This window comes from Chaetodon auriga, chromosome 13, assembly GCF_051107435.1.
Source record: "Chaetodon auriga isolate fChaAug3 chromosome 13, fChaAug3.hap1, whole genome shotgun sequence".
NCBI lineage: Eukaryota > Metazoa > Chordata > Actinopteri > Chaetodontiformes > Chaetodontidae > Chaetodon > Chaetodon auriga.
In genome coordinates, this window is record NC_135086.1 from 9,988,682 (window position 1) to 10,006,566 (window position 17,885).

Below are 17,885 nucleotides of genomic sequence, written 5' to 3' on the forward strand. Positions count from 1 at the left end.
GTGTGATGTTATGTTGTTTTGAAATAAAAAAAGTGTGAAAATTATGGCACCCATCAGACAAATCTGTCCTCATTGACATGCAGTGCCGAAGGTGAATTCTTCAAATGTGATCACAATCAGACCAGTGGTGTCAGATGTCAAGAGGAAAAGATGCTGTGTCTAAAAATATAAGCTTTAAAGTGGGTTAAATCAAAGTTTTCTACATGAATGTGAAGCTCTCTCCTGTTAAAAATCACTGCCAGCTGATCCATCTTGTTAAAAAAAATAATTTTTGAGTGAGACCGATGTACGACAAAGAACGTCAGATCAGCTAATAGCTCGGAATAAGAGGTCATTTGAAGACAGTGTTTAATTTGTTGTAAACGTGCTGAATATCATCGTCTGTATTCCAAAAGGTCATGTTATCTGGGTGAATAGGCTGCATGTCAGGCAGTAAAGAGCCAGTGGTGCAGCAGATCAACAGCAGCACCGTGAAAACCACTTCCTCTAAGCATTTTCTTTTCAGAGCCGCAACAGGCAGGTGATAATGTGTAAAGAGGCTGGTACTTTGTTTCCTCATCAATGTCTAGATGACTGTGTCGGTGCTGAGAACATTGCCGAGGCATCTGATGCCTCTCTGGAGTGGAGCTGTTTCTGTTCACAGCCGTCAGTCTGGAGACAAACCTCTGGATGGGTCGGCTGAAGGATGGGACAGTGCACAGTGTATAACTGTAATATCTGAGTCTTAGCTCAAGGACGCTGCCTTGACATGTCAGAAATGTCAATGAAATACACTTGAGGGTCTTTGTGCTTTTTGCAGAATTGGAAGAAGTACTCAGACTTTAAATTAAAATAGCAATACAGTGGAGAAATACTCTGTTGCAGGTAAAAGTCCTGCATTCAAAGTATTGGAATCAAGATATACTGAAAGTACCAAAAGTAAAATTTCTCATTGTGCAGAATGGCCCATTTCATTATAATATTGCATGATAATTATTGATGCATTAATATGTACATCACTTTAATACTGAGGCTGGTAAAGGTGGTGCTTTAACTTCAACTACTATATATAGTTTATCTGCTGGGTAGCTTGTGAATTTCCCATTCAAGGATCAATAAAATTTTATATTACTCTAAAAAAATACAACTATGATCTGAATATTACAGGCAACTGTTCCCAGGTTACAAAATATAATAGTTATATTTGTATTTCAGTAACTTAAGGCACTGATTGTGCTCTCACCAGCCATTTTTTTCAGGCCAGAATCAATGCTTTTTTTTAATTAATGGGACAGATCATAATGAGAAGTTAGTGTCATAACTGTGTCTTTATTATGGTACTGCTTCGTAAGCTTAACCTGAAATTTGGAGTTGTTCAATGATGTGATTTCTAATTTGACTATTTTTAATGGCAGTGATGGAGCAGTGAAGTGAAGTGAAGTGAAGCGTTGTTTGATTTGTCTCAAAGCTTTCATCATCAGTCTCTCATGGCTGAAAAAACATTTCCTTTTTTTTTTTTTTTTTTTTTTTTTCAACTGCCGGACTTCCGATAACACCTGAAGGCAGCAAAGGCTGAGCGAAAACCTGTGTGTGTGTGTGTGTGTGTGTGTGTGTGTGTGTGTGTTAGCAGCAGCAGCAGCAGGAGGAGGAGGAGGAGGAGCCCGGGCTCCTCCGCTCTGATAACAGGCTGCTGCCTCCGCTCTGTTATCTTCCGTTCCCCGCCGTCGGAGCAGCGGACCTCCTCCGGACCTCCTCCAGGATTTATTCAATTCTTATGAAACTTCATCAGTAGCAGCAGCGCTCCTCTCATGGTGTCCCCGGGAGACTCCCCGGCCTCTATTCGACTTCACGGAAACTATCGGCGACCGTTTCGGGGTGTTGAAAATCATGGAAACGTGGTTTTTGAATCACGTCCTCGGTTTGTCTCTGGCGGTCCTCCTGCTGGGTCTGCCGGGGCCCCTCGGGGCAGGGACCCCCATTAACAACAGCACGGATTCGGTAACGGCAGGATTGTATTATTCAAGCGCCACAGATGAACTGAACGGCTCGGAAAACAATGCAACTTCAACTTCATCCTCCAGCGAGAGTTTATCACCATCACAGAGGAACATCCTGCTCACACACTCTGCAGAAACACACACTGCAGCTGCTGGAAACTTCGGTAAGATCACTGTCACTGAGGCCTGCAGGGGCAAGTGTTCACACACTGACTGAAGTTAGTTCACTTGGTTTCATTTACCCAAATTATCCCGTCTGAGAACCTCTTTTCCCCGCGAAGTTATGGCTCTATAAATGCCCACTTTTCATTTCCACCCCGTTAAAACGGGCTCTAGCTGGAGGGTACAATAGAAACCCAGCAGCTATCTCAGCATCTTTTGTAGAATAGCAATTATCTCCTAATTACAACTTTATATATCCAAAGTGAAGCTCTCCTGCTGTGCGGTAACGACTTGAAATATGAATGAAAAAGGTAACTGAAGTGAAATCTCTGCTGCTGCCACAGATTGCTGATATGCCTCCTGAAGCACCACGAAACAAGTGCACTGCTCTTTTTTTGTGTGTGCGTCAGTATAAGTTATTTTCTATTGTAGATTTATATCTTTATTATTGCCCCAGTTGGTTGAGTCCTCTCTTGCTCTCTAAATTGTCAGAAATAGCTCCCCAGTGTTCCCAAAGCCCAGTTCAAAAACCCACCAGTACTCCATTTAGTGTCATAGAAGACAGAAAACAAGAAACTTATTACATTTGAGGTGCTGGAACTGGTACATTTTTGGCATTTTTGGTTAAAAATTTAAGGAATTTAAAGAATTTAACGGTCAAACAATGAACTAATTCAGTTTAAAAGTGTTTTTAAGGTTCATACTAGAAGCTCACATCTGTGCATCTTAGTTAAACCACTTCAATAGATAGATAGATCGAATACTTTACTGACCCCTTAAGGGACATTCAACACACCTTGAAGGAATTAAGGTGTTAAATGTGGTTCACTGCTTTATCCAGTCAGACCCATTCATTCAGTCGGATGAAGCCGATAAACACTCGCACATGATGAGCCTCCTCACTTCTTTTGACGCGAGTGCTGATTAAACAGAGGCGTCGCTGTTGCCAGAAAAAATCTTGACATTTGTTCGGTGTATTGGTCGAGCCATTGCTTTTCTGAGATGGCAGGGTTGGTTTGAGCAGAAGCCACAGTCACCCATGTGGCCTGTACTTGTGGATTACACCTGCTGTCCACCTGCACCATCAGCTCAAAGCAATGAAAGAGGGAATAGTGGAAGAATCATGAGCTTCAGCTAATAGATGTATGTTTATAGGAGAGCCAGCAGCAGTCTAGTTCCCTCAGGTTGAGGGTTTTGGTACAGCACTGCAGTGCTGGAAGCAAAATGCTGTGAAAGGATTTTCAAAGAGCCCAAAGTGACATCTTCAGACAGCTCCTTTTGTCCAACCAGCAGCCCCAAACCCAAATACTCTTCATGTACCACCATTAATGACAAAGAAAAGCAGCAAATCCTGATATTTAAGGAGCTGGAACCAGCAGATGTTTGACATTTTTTCCTGAAAAATAACAGAAATGATTAATTGAGTTCAGAATAGTTGGCGACGTCTAACCGCTGGCAAGCAGGACACCACTGAAAGTACAGTAAAATATCCAGCAGCAGAGCTTTATTAGAGTTTGCTTCCAATGCACCTGCAGCAAGAGGCGTCTCTTACTATTAATATATTACCATTATTACTGCTGCTCTCCTGCTAGTGCTACAGTTTGTTTTGTGTTGCTGGCTTTTGCATTTAAACCCAAATTGAACCTGACTTCATTTATACACAAAGATTAGTGGACGTGAAACTGACCGTTGTGCTGAGATCCTGGTACTTTTTAAAGCTTTAATGGTGACGTCAGTGATAACTTTTTGTCCAGTGAGATTTGTGCTTGGTTTCTGTCATACTTGACTTGATTCATACTGGGAGCTGCCCAGTATCATTCCACAGAAACAACGCGAGGGACAATGCTTTGTTCAAAGGCAAAGAGTAGTTATGATGCAGTGGAAATGATTCACTTTCCTCCCCCAGATTCACCTTTCCTGTCCTGAACCGGGTCTTCGGGTCACAGTCATCTGGTGACAAACCCACAGACTGAGCTCTGAAAGTCAATCAGCTCACAGCATGTGGTCAATGAGTAAAGCAAAAGTCCGCAGCAAGACACGACCGATGTGATCTGCTGGCACTGAAACACCAAACGCTACACAACGCTGCTGCGTCACACCGCCGCCATGCTCATTAATATGCTAAACGTAGTGCACTTGCCGAAGTTAACATGCAGGCCACAGAGTTTCTGAAGCGCAGCAGATGTGAGAGGACGACACTGACAGCCGTGTTAACAGTTGAGAGACAAACGGCAGAGAATCTGGGAGTGTCCGCCACTTGCTGCCAGCACCGCGTTCCAGTCTGAGTTTTGTTGCCCGGACTGCATCCAGAGAGAGAAAATAATAAAATGAGATAGACACATGCAGAGGAAGTGAGGGAGAGAGAGAATTAGAGTGGAGTGGCCCAGTTCTCCCCTCAGACTCTCAGTGGACGGGCTGTTCTGCAGCTGAACTCTCCCCTCCGCCGGTTTTGGATGGTGGCTGCTGGTCGCTGCGTGTTGGCGGTAAGGATGCTGTCCAGCACCGACGCTCATCCTCAGTGGACTTCTCTTGTTCCAGTCCTGGGTTTTCTGGAGGCCGGCCAGATGACCGGCTGTCAGACAGCACAGCATCATTGACAGGCAGAGAAAAAACCTCTCTGGGCCAGAGAAAGACCTCACACAGACGTGCCCTGCAGACTATTTTCTCGCGTACACTTGATATTTTCACACTTCTGTTCAGCCCCTTGGATGCTCGCTGTGTCATTTAAAGCTTCACAGTCGATATGACTGTGTAGTGTGAAAAGGATCCCTCACAGTGATGAAGCTGCAGAGAATCAACAGCCCTCTCCTCAGCTCTGTGGTGCATTTTAGCATCTTTCGGCTCATTGTTTTGATTAGGGATGAGCATTTCAAGTGACTTCATATGCTAGCAGCTGCATAGCTTTTCCCATCTTATGTAGTTGGGAGCACGCTGGCTTCTTAAGACTGATTTAGCCTGGCTTGCAGCACGTAGCGGAGCAGTCTGATGGAGGATGGCAGCAGCACACGGCCTTCTAACACAATTAGGCTGCAACCCGAGCTTATCTGGACACTTTCACACCCATTATTATAACTCTACCTGTAGCATGTACTTTACAGTGTCAGCTAAAGGCATCAAATGACAGGAAGGCAAAGTTAACGGCTAGCTAGTGAACATAACGGAGCATGGAGATGAAAGGAAAGTAAACACTGGACTTATGATTAACAGGTGGCCAGAAACATGAATGCTAATGTTACCCGTGGTCTATGGATGTGTAGAAATTGTTTGTCATATCAATTTAAAAGATGATGCTGTGTCAGTACCGTGTTTACGGCTTGCTTCACTGCCAAGGAGCCAAAAAACATGGCTTTAAGGTAATGAAAAAATGTTTTGGGGGAGTTCCAGAGGCCTTGTCTAATGTACTTGCAGTGTAGGGTGACCTCTATGCGTGGTTCCTGTCTATCTCTACCGTCAGCTGTCAAAGGCAATCTGCTGAAAACACAGCATTAAAACAATAATCCCTGTCCCTGTAGCTACATTCTTTCTTGACACTTCACTTCTGGTTCTGTTTGGGTGTTTTTTTTATGACTTAACAACAACTTTGAGCCAGGCAAAGAAAAAAAAAAAAAAACACTGAACATGAAAACACACCCAGATTCATGGTGACACTGTTCTGCCAGTGCCTTGTGCTCACTCAGCTTTAGGAAGGAAATGGCTGATTCCCAGCGGAGACAGTCACCGCCATATTTAGGACCTCATGCCTTTGTTAGAGCAGACGAGCCCCGTTGCCAATTGTTCTCCACCCAAAATTGTTGCCCCTGCAGCAAGCAACACTTCTGACAGCATCTTCTCTCTTTCTGCAGCCTGTGCAGGCCAGACACAGGCTGGTGAGCCCCCTCTGGTGGCCACAGCTGGAAGTGAGCCGTAATAGTAGCAGTTTGTATTTTAAAGTAAAGGAGAGAGAAACAGCCATGTAATGAATATTGTTTGCTTGAAGAACTGAAGGTCAGCGTAGAGAGTAGTGGAGTCATCAATACACTTTGAAAGGCCACAGCTAACAGCTGTTTTGACAATTAATCTGTTGGTCAGGACTGCCACAAAAGATTGTTTTCATTTTGTGATAAGTCTGCTCATTTTTTTCAATTGACGGATTATTGTTTAGTCTATAAAGTGTGGGAAAATAGTCAGAATGCCGTCCCATGTGTTCAACAAACTGTCAAAAATTATTCCGCTCACTGTGATATAAGACAGAAAGAAAAGCAGCAAATCCTCTTATCTCAGGAGTTGATGACATTCTTGGTATCTTTTCTTGATAAAGTGATTAAACAGCTTTTAAAAGATTGTGTCAATCAATTAATTGTTTCAGCAGTAATGCTATGAGATAACGTTCTGTAGGAAACCTTCACACTCATTTAATAAAAGCTTCTAATATTATACTGCTGTTACAAAAAAAAAAGCTAGACTTGATCATGTTCTTTTGTTCTTTCTCCACAGAAACTGAGCAGACTCAAACCTTCACAGAAACAAACAGCAGGCCACTAGAGGCCATAAGTCTGTCGACTGAGCCACTCACCGCCACCCTTGTTGTAGCCACCACTGATGCCAGCAGCAGCAGCAGCATCAGCATCAGCAGCAGCAGCAGCAGCAGCAGCAGCATCAGCAGCAGCATCAGCAGCAGCAGCAGCAGCAGCAGCAGCAGCATCAGCAGCAGCAGCAGCAGCAGCATCAGCAGCAGCAGCAGCAGCATCAGCAGCAGCAGCAGCAGCAGCAGCAGCAGCAGCAGCAGCAGCAGCAGCAGCAGCAGCAGGGACTGGAAGACCTGGAAGGTTAACACAGACCAGATGTCAGACACCTCTCCTGCTGTGTCCCAGGAGGCGAGTCCCTGGACGTTGACAGAGGAGGCCAGACTGCCCCAGGACGGCACAGACACCACCCTCCGACAAGGTGATGCTTCATCCTCGATGACCCACACAGCCGTCCACACTGACAGCACCTACACGTCCACCACCATCAGCCGAGCAGGGGAGAGGACCCTGCTGTCTGTCACCTCCTCCTCCAGCAACAGCACCTCCTATGCCTTTACAGAGGAGTCCAGCTCCCGTCAGAACCCCTCTACCTGGGGTGTTTCTTCCAGCGCTACAGAGACTGAGGACTACACCCACAGTGCTCCGTCCACCAGGACTGAGAGCAGGGACACCGCAGACCAGCATATGACCCACTCCTTCAGTGGGATGCCTTCAGAGACTGGCAGCCCAGGGGGGCCCACAGGAACCCAGACTTTCAACAGACAAGCTAATGCCACCCAGCACCAACACACCTCAACATCAGACGAGACCTCCGACTCAACACCACCTCTAAGAGTGACAGAGCCCAGCACCGACCAATCTCAAGTGTCTGTTTCCTCCATACCTCCCGTAACCTCACCCGCAGAGGGTCCTACATACACCTCAGGGACAGACCAGCAGCCGGGGTCTAGTGTTGGAACCTCCACTGAGTCCTTCACTGGAGTCCACAGCTCCAGCACTCAGAACCAGGAGGGCACTGAGGGGGTTTCATCCCAGACCAGCGAGCAAAGCGTGGGGTTTGGTCTGACCACAGGACCCCCCACAGTCAGCAGCAGTACATCTGACCTGGACGACTCTCTAACAGTCACTCCAGTGCTGGTTACAGAGGTCTTCCTCACCACCACACCTGTCACCGTCACAGAAAGGTACCTTTTATTGTTTATTGAAGTTTGTGCTTAATTAATGATTATTAATTGACTTATTTGAAAGTAGCACAAAGTCAACATGTGAAATGTTGAAACTGTTTTAGAAAATGATATCCTCATTTACTATTTGATGCCAGCAACATGTTTCAAAAATCTTTTGTCAGTGGCAACAAAAGGAAACAGCTGGTAGATTATCTCACAGGTAATTAGGTTAACTGGTAACAGGTGAGTAACTTGATTGGGTATAAAAAGAGGCTCTCAGAGAGGCTGAGTGTTTCTGAAGGAAAGTTGGGGAGGGGTTCACTAGTCTGTGTCACACTGTGCTGCCAAATAGTGCAACAAATTGAGGATTTGTTTTCTCAATATGACGTTGCAATTTGGGGATTTCATTGTCTGCAATACATGATGTTAAAAAACACAAGGGACAAGGCCCAAAACCCACATTGTCTGGCCGTGATGTTCAGGCCACTGCTTTGAAAACAGACATGATTCTGTAGTGGACATCACTGCATGAGCTCAGAGCACTTCCAAAACCCGTCATCTGTGAGCACAGTTCAGGGCTGCATCCACAGATGAAGCTGAATATGAACCAGATCCAGAAAGCTGCCGCCTTCTCTGAGCTCATTTCAGATGGACCAAGGCGAAGTGGAAAACTGCTGGCATCAAATTCTAAATGAGGACATCATTTTCAAAAACAATGGTTGTAATGAAGAGGAAAATAGTTCTCAATGCTCGTTTTTTTCTTCTCAGTCTGGATTGATTTATTTTCTCTTTAACAGACATGTTACACATGTAACAGAGGAAAACACTTCCAAAGCCCCTGCCTCCACCACCACCACCACCGCTACCACATTCCCTCTACCTTCATCCTCATCCTCCAGGGTCAGTAGCACCATCAGCAGCTCTGCTCCAGGATCGCCTACCGCGGCCACCATCCCATACACTCCGCCCTCCACCACGGCCTCCACCCTGGCCCTGCAGACCAGTGCAGCGCACCCAACCCACCGCACGTCATCCAGCCAAACCCAGGGGCCCTCGACCGGCATGGCTAACACCCCAAACGCCACCACCCTGCAGATAGAAACAAGCACGGGCACTCTGGGAATCACCACAGCTCATATCCAGCACATCACCACCACCTACACCCACAGCACCCCAACTGAGACTACAGAGCCTCTGCAGACCACCGGGAAACAGACAGACAGAGGAACCACAGACCTGGTGGTGACGACATCACCCACTGATGTCAGATCCACCAAGGCACCTCCTCCACCACCGAGTCAGTGGTTTACATGCTTCCATCATTTTAACTAGCAGTACTTGGCGTGCAGCTTTCACAGCGGATGTGGGTGTAAATGTTGTTCTTTAGACCATTATAAAGTATAAAGTTATCATCAGGAATGCACAAAAAATGATTGGCAGTGTGACAGATTTCAGTTTATAGGAACAAAAACTTGAAAAAAGAATAGCACTGAAGAAGGTGATAGTGATGCACAAATTCCTCTTATGTGCAACTTTTGATGCTGATTATACTGCACTGATCTTTTTAGTCGATTGTATGAGAGCAGCACTGAGAATGATGTAAAAAGCACATCTTTCACAAATATAGAAAAATCCTGCAGTTAGGTAAGCTGTGAAATAACTGCCATTAGGAGACTGGTCAGACAAAATGATTATCGGTGTGAAACCACTGCATGTGCCAAATGATTACACTGTTTTTAAGGATTCACTTTCATCTGTCTGTTTTTAAAATGCCCGCTCCCCTCTCTGAACTCCAGGAAACCCCTGTGTGTCAAACCCTTGTATGAACGGAGGGATGTGTGTGAGCGATAAAGAGCATCAGTACACCTGCCACTGTCAGCAGGCGTGGACAGGACCAACCTGCAACCAGGGTGAGTTTCTGCTCTTCTCCCTGACACTCTGATGGCTTCAGGTTAGTATTCATATTTTAATAATAATAATAATAATATTGTAACCCGCATGTGTCCAGATGTGGATGAGTGTGAGAGGGACCCCTGCCCCGTCGGGTCCAGGTGTGTGAACACCCGAGGCTCCTTCAGCTGTGCATGTCCGCTCGGCTTCGACCTGGAGGACGGACGCACCTGCACCAGAGGTAAAACCTTAAATTTATACCTATAATTTAGTCACAGATGACGAAAGTATTTCTTAATAAATTTTTTTTTCCTCCACAGCAAAGACATTTCTGGGGACTTTCAGCGTTAACAGGCTGCCTCATGACCCCGCTGTCTTTAAGAGCAGCACCGTGCATGAGATCCAGAGAGAGATCATTCAGCTGGTGAGAAGCAGTAAACATCACTGCATCGTCTCCTTTCTGAGAAAACCTCCATCAGGCTTATATCTGATACACACCCTCTTCCTTCCTCCTCCTCAGCTCAATGCTTCGCTGTCAGTCCTCCGAGGTTACAGCCGCTCACTGCTCAGTAAGAAGTAAGTTCTTGCCATCACTTTTTCAAATTTTCTGTCATTTCTTGTTATGCTTCCAAAATCACATCAGGATAAAGGTGCTTATAATTTTACTATAGCAGAATTTGGCCTTCCTTAGAGTAAATCTACCATGTCATTGTAGTCAGTGTAGTCCTCTGTATTGACCTCTGGGCTCTCTGTCTGCAGAGAAGAGGACGGGGTTCGTATCTCAGCTGTCAACATGTTTTCCATCTCCACTAATGTGACGAGTGCTGAGGTCTACAACAGCATCCAGATGACTCTCAGCAACTGCAGCTCCTCATTGGCCCACTGTCGGATGGTCCTGCACCACCAGCTCACCTATCACGGTAAATGTAGCAGCCAGTAATCATAATAAACACCATCATGTGTATTTCTGCTCAGTTTAGCCAGGTTTAATACAGTTTTTACTATTTTAAGTGAGGGCAGATTACCAAAAGTAGCTCTTAGTATGTTTACAGCCACCAGAGGGCACAATTTAGCCATAAATAGCTTCATCGTGACTAGTGCCGTGATGCATTTGAGACAATATTGCACAGTTACATCATTCAAAAAGAGGATGATGAGCTCACATATTCAGTCACAGTTTTACATAGGACTAGCCATGTGGTCCAGGCCATCATCACATTCCTGTGTTGCTGTACTCATGACTGTTTGTGTCCTCTCTGTGTTGCAGTGGAAAGTCTGTGTGTGGCCCAGAAGACTCAGTGTGATACCGAGCGCTCCACCTGCGCAGACAGCAGCGGCACCGCCCACTGTCAGTGTCTTCAAGGTTACTACAAACACAACCCAGAAGATCTGTCCTGCTTAGGTGAGCGTGTGTCAGCTGCTTCACTGAGAGTGCGCGTGGTTCCGAATTTCACATGAAATTCACTGAAATTAAGGACACGGAATATTAGCAAGACAAGGTTAGCTTTTTAACTCTTTATATCAAACTGTGCAATTGGACGTTTTCTGATCAAATTCTCGTGTTTCAGAATGTGGGGACGGCTACAAGCTGGAAAACGGCACCTGCGTTCCGTAAGTTCAACTCTCTTTTTTCCTCTCAGGATGAATCCAGTAACACGGAGAGATTTAAGAGCACATTCTCACTGCAGGTTGTGTTTCTGCTTTTCAGGTGCATGTTTGGATTTGGAGGATTCAACTGTGGAAATTGTAAGTTTCCCTAAAAAATCCTCAACAGGCCAAATATAACATTTCAATAGAAGAGGGTTTTTTGTTAACTTAAGTCACAATTTTGACATTAAAGCTTAGCATTGAATATGCTGTTGTTTGGCTTTGCAGTTTACAAGCTGATTGCAGTCGTGGTGTCACCTGCAGGGGGCGCTGTGCTCCTCATCCTCATCATCGCTCTCATTGTCACCTGTTGCAAGTATGACTGCTGTTACTGTCAGCACAAAATCTACACTCAGTTTACAATGCAATTCTCGTTTTTAAGTTACTTAAAGGATCACTTCACCCAAAAACACACAGCTCCTCACTGTCAGTGGTTTGGTGAACGGCGGCAAAGGTTTAACTTTTTGAAAATGTTTGATCTCCAAGGAAAGACAAGAACGACATCAACAAGATCATCTTCAAGAGTGGAGACCTGCAGATGTCCCCGTACGCAGACTTCCCCAAAAGTAACCGCATATCCATGGAGTGGGGCAGGGAGACCATAGAGATGCAGGAGAACGGCAGCACCAAGAACCTGCTGCAGATGACCGACATTTACTACTCGGTAAGCAGACATGCCGCATCCGTTTTGTCTCCCACTCACTCCATTTGTCTTCATTGTTTGGATACAGCTGATAAGTCACTATATTAGACAAGAAGAGCCTGTTAATTAAACACATCTGATACATTTCCTCTCTTTCTGTGCTCTTTCCTTCAGCCTGCGTTGCATAACTCAGACCTGGAGAGAAACGGCCTGTACCCGTTCACAGGCCTGCCGGGTTCTCGCCACTCGTGTATCTACCCCGCCCAGTGGAACCCCTCCTTCATCAGTGACGACTCACGACGAAGAGACTACTTCTAAATGCCCCACCTTGAACACGCACACATATACAGAAACGTACCATCTCTTATACTGATGTGTCACGATGGTTTTCTATCAAAGTGTCCATACTAATGTGTGAGCCCATCTGCGTTCAGGGCTGCATGCTAACTACAGTATGAAAATATGTATGTGCGTGTGTGCGTGCGCGTGCATGCTATGAAAGTGCACATTTTTGCAAGTAAAATGTTTCCTGCGAGGGTTCTTGTGTGGCCGTTTCAGCGTTTCTGCATGTCTCAGCTCGTTTACTTCAGCTCAGGCGTCCCTAATGTGTTTTTACAGACAATTTGCAGGCGCGTGAAACGTGCATGATCCATGCATCATAAACATGCAACATATCTGCTGATGCATTGCTGCTGCCTGGTAATGCGGTGCAGGTTTGCTCGAGAAGTCTGCATTAATGCACAATGATAAAGAAAAGCAGGTTCACCCACAGAAATGAATGTGAATTATTGAATGAAGTCAAATCAGTGTTGATCATAGTCAGGAAGGTGGGAAAAAAATGGCAGTGATGTGCAGCAAATGGACTGGAGCATGCAGAAACACTGAAATGGTCCTTTAAGTGCTGAAATATAAACAAAAGTGCGTGCCACTGCTGTGATTCGAAAATAATCAGTTTCTTCTAATAGTCTGCGCCTAAAGTATCGAGGGAACATGACATTAACAAACCACTGAAGGATGCACAAAGTGCGGTTTTATGCCAAGAGAAACTGAGGAACGAATTTTGATGCCAACGTTTATTTATTCCCTGTATGTCCACGTCCTTGACACGTAGCATAATGGACATCTCATGCATACACACTGACGGACTAAAGAGGGATAAACCTGCGGCCTTAAGTGTGTGTGTGTGTGTGTGTGTGTGTGTGTGTGTGTTTCTGTGTGTGAGAGAGAGAGTGAGTGTCTGAAGTATTGGTGTTTGTGAGGTGTGTGTATGCGTGTGAGGAGTAATTATCTGTATCCCAGAAGGATCATAGCTGTCAGTGAGTTTGAATGTAAAGATGTATCATAATTAGTTTGCAGTTTCTGACATGGAGAATTATTTTTATGTGACTGTTTTCTTTCTGTGTGTTCATATGATCTGTGGATTCTGGCGTTTTAGTCAGATGTGCTTATTTAAATAAAAAAAAATGCACTGCAGTTTTTCTCTGAGTCTTTTTTTAGGTTTATTTTTTATAATCAACACAATTTCTACAGTTCGAGCCTGAATTTATACAGCTTTAAGTTGCTCAAACTAAACTGAATGTATGTCACACAGAGCAACAAGAACAGTACAATAAAATACACTTTATTTTACATTTTTAAATCCCACTTATAGCAGTCAGTATTTACCACTGGATGTCGTGTCACTGTGACCTGGTATGGTGCAAGAGTTTAAAGTCTCTGGTCCATTGAAGTTGCTTTCCTATAGGGTGATGTGTAGTTATTGGCTAAGCAACATATAGCTCACCACTACATTTGGGTACCCTGAAGGCCCAGTGCATACCCAGAAAAGCTCCAGGCCCCAGTTATCCTGGAAAAGTTTACCTAAAAAGGAAAACATTAATAAATATCTAAAATTTGAATGGCGTCTTCCTAAATATGCCATTGTTTGACTGATGGTCGATACCGAAGGAACTCGCTCAGTTAAGTCAAATCTATGAATTCTTTCAGATCCACATGTAGTAATAAAACACTGAGTGAGCAGCAGAGAAGAAGCCAAAAGGGCAAACATTGGAAGCACAATGACATTAATGAGGGATGATGTTTTTAAAGGGAAAAACATGAATTATATGTTAATAGATTCACTGTGTTGACAAGTGACAATGACAGGCCTGTAATCTGAATATCTCCACCATATTATTTGTTTCTCTGCTGTTTTTTCTTTCTTTCTGATGCTGTATAAACAAAAGGCTGAAGCTGAATGCTGTTCAGGGCACAGGGAAAATATTTTTAATGTAGCATATCTGCTTTATGAAATATGCAAAAAGCCTCAAATTTAGTAAACTTTGCATGAGTATTGTGTCCAAAACAGGTCAGTGATTTTGTTTTGGTCTGCATGTCAGGATACAAACTTCAACAACCCCCAGAGAGCAACACAATGCTATTTCTAAAACTGAAAAATGATGAATAACCTGACAGTGCGGTGCTCCACATGTTGTCGGGTACGGTGCATGTCAGAAACATATGCTCCATTGATATTCCTTCCTTTGTAGATTCAGTCGTTTACATAATGATTTTCTGTTCTGACTGCTCTGACTATTGGCCGCCCTGGTCCATTTCCATTGGTTTCCTGTTTCCCTATAAGGTCTTGTGCAGTCTAAGGCTGGAAAGTCACGAGCACCCACACAGAGGCACGGCTTCCGCCTGATATTCTGACTTTTCTAAACCACCAATGGAACATCAATCCGCTGAACCGAATGAGCAGGCTTTCTTAGTAGTCAATGTTCCTCTCAACTGCTTCAACCTCGCTGCTAACATCTTCTATGCGTGGTGCTTGATCTTCCCACCGTCCAACAGACCAAGACTCAAGCAGCCTTTAAAGACACTACTGGGACTTCTTGTCTGGTGCTCAATTATTTATTCTGTCCCAATGGTCGTAATCTACGGTCTGGTGAAGCAAAATCGAAGCATTGAACTGTTAATTGCGTTATGGGTGACGTTTCTGTTCTATGTGTACAACAGCATGACGTGTTCTGTTTGGCTGAACTTCTACTACTACATCCAGATCGTCCCTTCACGGCGAGCTTTTTTGGTCTGGCTGAAGAAGAACATCAGGCCTGTCATCTTCATTGCTGTGTTTCTTGACGGGCCCTTTTTTTTCATCAGCAGTGCCGTGACTGTTGCGGATATGTTAGTCCAATCCTCCAGGGCGTTGACTGAAATCAACGGTACATGGATTGGATATCAGATTGATGAACTGCACCTTGCAAGCAGCATTTGTGTCGTCATTGTCAAAGTGCATATCTTGGGCTGTCTGTGTATAATGATGTTTTCTAGCTTTTCCACGTTCCGCTACCTGCGTGGACACATAAGACGCGTGGCACAGGACGGCAGCCGCTTCTCCACTCCGAGGGTTCAAAGCCAGATGAGAGTCACCATCACTGGGGTCTCTCAAGGAGTGCTCTACCTCCTCTACAGCACCTTCTATCTTTTTGATTCATTCGCCTACAACTTGTCCTCACGCATGGCCCTCAGTCTTTGGGTCTCCTTCACAGTCACCTCTGTGTACATATCAGGCACCACGGTCAACTTGGGCATCGGTCAGACCACATTCAGGAAAAGGGCAGCCGAGGTGTGGAAAGCACTCAAAGCCCTGTGCTGTGTTGGTGTGGTAACAAATGATGTGAAAATGCACACCAGGTAGTTGACACCCGGTGAAATAGCTCATCGTCTAGCTGTTGATGTCCAAATGTCACTTTGATTAGAGGGTGTATGATATGGTAGTGCTTGAAAGCATCTACATACAGTCTGAGGTTTCATTTGGTGAAATGTTATGGTCTAGAGTTTTCTATATGATTTCACAGTAATGGTCTTTATTTGCATATTTTAATTTGCATGCGATGCAAATACCTCAGATTTGCTACACTGAGCAGAGCTGGAGAGCCTCACAGGTTTACTATGTAAGAGCACTACGTGGGAAGAAGACACCGAGATGGAAACAACAAAGTGAAGACGGATGAAAGGGATCTTCCAGCAATGTGCAGTCGAATCAGGTGCTTCTCAGAACAAAGAAACCTCAGAGGGGAAAAAAGGACCGGAGCTCGCTGACCAACCTGCAAGCTGCAGCCTTTGATACTGCAAACAGACTAACGTTTCAACGCGACTGCGTCTTCGTCAGAGTCAAACTTGAGGATGGACTTTCTCACCTGTGCCCTGATTAATGGGACTTTAATCATTCTCAACGTCATAGCTAATGTTTTTTTCATCTTTTGCATGATCTTCCCACTTCACAGAGAAAGGATCAAGCAACCTCTGAAGAGTCTCCTGGGGTCTTTGATTTCCTGTACAATGACTTACATGACTACAGCCATTGTGCTGTTCTTCGGCAAGACCACAGACGACAACCTGTATTTCATGATAGCCTCATTCGTGGTGTTTGCTTGCAGTTTTTCTCTTAGTATGACCTCCTCCGTTTGGCTGAACTTCTTCTACCAAACCCAGATTGTACCTGCACACAGAGCCCTCTTCATCTGGATTAAGAAGAATATCAAACACATCATCTACTGCATTTTGCTTGTTGAGAGAATATTCAGTTTGTGTAATTGTGCGGTTGTGCTTATAGACTATCTTGTTTCAACTTATCGTACTCCTGATGGTTTCAGTTACAATTCCACAGTGCATCACAACACGATAAATTTCCATCCATTACCTTCATCTGAATTGAGGACTGTGCTCACAATTTTTATTTGCTTATTGAAGATCCACTACTTAATGTGTCTGTGTGTTATGGTGATGTCTAATGGTTCTACTGTAGTCTACCTGTGCCAACACATGTGTCGTATGGCAGCAAATGGTCAGCCCTTCTCCTGCCCACGGTTGAGAAGTCAGGTGAGGGTTACCATCACGGGCGTCCTGCAGGGAGTCCTGTATGTCTTCTGTGCTATGTGGACTATATACAAGATTTTTTCTGGGCAAATTGCAATCATATACGGCTTTTCGTATGCCCATTTCACTGTCATCAACTTGTACATGACAGGTACGACGTTCAACCTGGGAGCTGGTCAGGGTGTATTCAGGCAGAGAGCAGCAGACATCTGGCTGAGAGCAGCCCAGTGGTGCAAAGCACCTAAAGTACAAGAGTCTGAACAAGGAGGATGATCGGAGATGACACTGGTGAGCTGAACTCACTTTAAGGCACTTTCATATGAATCTACAAAGATGCAATCTGCCCCTGTGGCTTGTAATATTAATGTAGGAGCTCAGACACAATGACTGCTGTTGTGTTTTAAAGGTAAAACCTTCATGTAGATTTGCTTTTGTGTCAACACAATTTAGGAGCATTTCTAAGAACTTTTTAGACAAAATGTTTCCTCATGTTAACTAACTGTCTTGCAACAAAAATGTGTGTCACTTTAAACTTTTGTTTTGTTTTGTTTACTCTCATAAAATATGTGTAATGTAGGTCCTATCTACACCTCAGATGTATACGAGCAACTATTTTGTATAACGCGCAGTTAGGTCGTGACGGTATCTTGATAAATATACGCTTTACTTTAAATCCTCCCATTTAGAATTGCCACATATATAAGCATGAAATAAATTACTTTTAACACACTACAATGTAGTTTTATGCAGATTTAGTGACTATCTATTAATGTATTGAACAAGAACTCTAACTCCTTATATGGGCACCCATACGCAGAGGCTGGTGTATACACAGATAATGAATGACAATATAAAATATGCCTCCATGGAGAGATTACTGTACATCAATGAACACTTTAAAATGTCCTCATATCAGTTTATAACTACATTATTAATAAGCCACGTATTAAATGTTTAAATAGTGCTTATTAATGCTAAATAGGTGGGTTAATGTGTTTGACAAATTTCAGTCAGGCTTCCACCAGCTGCTATCGCT

General features: G+C 44.2%; 3 protein-coding genes across 3 annotated transcripts; all 3 read left to right on the forward strand.

Annotated features, from left to right (window-relative positions):
• The first annotated feature begins 1,691 nt into the window (after positions 1 to 1,691).
• Positions 1,692 to 13,461, forward strand: heg1 (heart development protein with EGF-like domains 1). Its single transcript, XM_076747654.1, has 14 exons — positions 1,692 to 2,140; positions 6,612 to 7,827; positions 8,607 to 9,106; positions 9,606 to 9,719; positions 9,818 to 9,940; positions 10,020 to 10,123; positions 10,220 to 10,275; positions 10,459 to 10,619; positions 10,967 to 11,101; positions 11,268 to 11,310; positions 11,408 to 11,445; positions 11,575 to 11,662; positions 11,833 to 12,010; positions 12,164 to 13,461. The coding sequence occupies exons 1-14, from the start codon at positions 1,867 to 1,869 to the stop codon at positions 12,305 to 12,307; spliced, it is 3,174 nt and encodes a 1,057-aa protein (XP_076603769.1). The 5' UTR covers positions 1,692 to 1,866; the 3' UTR covers positions 12,308 to 13,461.
• Positions 13,462 to 14,696: 1,235 nt separating this feature from the next.
• On the forward strand, positions 14,697 to 15,668 carry LOC143330810 (uncharacterized). Its single transcript, XM_076747571.1, has 3 exons — positions 14,697 to 14,869; positions 14,987 to 15,154; positions 15,302 to 15,668. The coding sequence occupies exons 1-3, from the start codon at positions 14,697 to 14,699 to the stop codon at positions 15,666 to 15,668; spliced, it is 708 nt and encodes a 235-aa protein (XP_076603686.1).
• A 653-nt stretch (positions 15,669 to 16,321) lies between these two features.
• LOC143330811 (uncharacterized) lies at positions 16,322 to 17,122 on the forward strand. The gene has a single exon (XM_076747572.1). The coding sequence runs from the start codon at positions 16,322 to 16,324 to the stop codon at positions 17,120 to 17,122; it is 801 nt and encodes a 266-aa protein (XP_076603687.1).
• Positions 17,123 to 17,885: the final 763 nt, after the last annotated feature.

What these genes read in the sequence shown, in the direction of transcription:
- LOC143330810 (XM_076747571.1), top strand. Translation starts at nt 14,697, where the DNA reads ATGGAACATCAATCCGCTGAACCGAATGAGCAGGCTTTCTTAGTAGTC. An exon ending in CTACTGGGACTTCTTGTCTG is followed by an intron (nt 14,870 to 14,986) that starts GTGCTCAATTAT and finishes TGTGTACAACAG; the next exon opens with CATGACGTGTTCTGTTTGGC. An exon ending in GCCGTGACTGTTGCGGATAT is followed by an intron (nt 15,155 to 15,301) that starts GTTAGTCCAATC and finishes GATGTTTTCTAG; the next exon opens with CTTTTCCACGTTCCGCTACC.
- LOC143330811 (XM_076747572.1), top strand. Translation starts at nt 16,322, where the DNA reads ATGACTACAGCCATTGTGCTGTTCTTCGGCAAGACCACAGACGACAAC.
- heg1 (XM_076747654.1), top strand. Translation starts at nt 1,867, where the DNA reads ATGGAAACGTGGTTTTTGAATCACGTCCTCGGTTTGTCTCTGGCGGTC. An exon ending in TGCAGCTGCTGGAAACTTCG is followed by an intron (nt 2,141 to 6,611) that starts GTAAGATCACTG and finishes CTTTCTCCACAG; the next exon opens with AAACTGAGCAGACTCAAACC. An exon ending in CTCATTGTCACCTGTTGCAA is followed by an intron (nt 11,663 to 11,832) that starts GTATGACTGCTG and finishes TTGATCTCCAAG; the next exon opens with GAAAGACAAGAACGACATCA.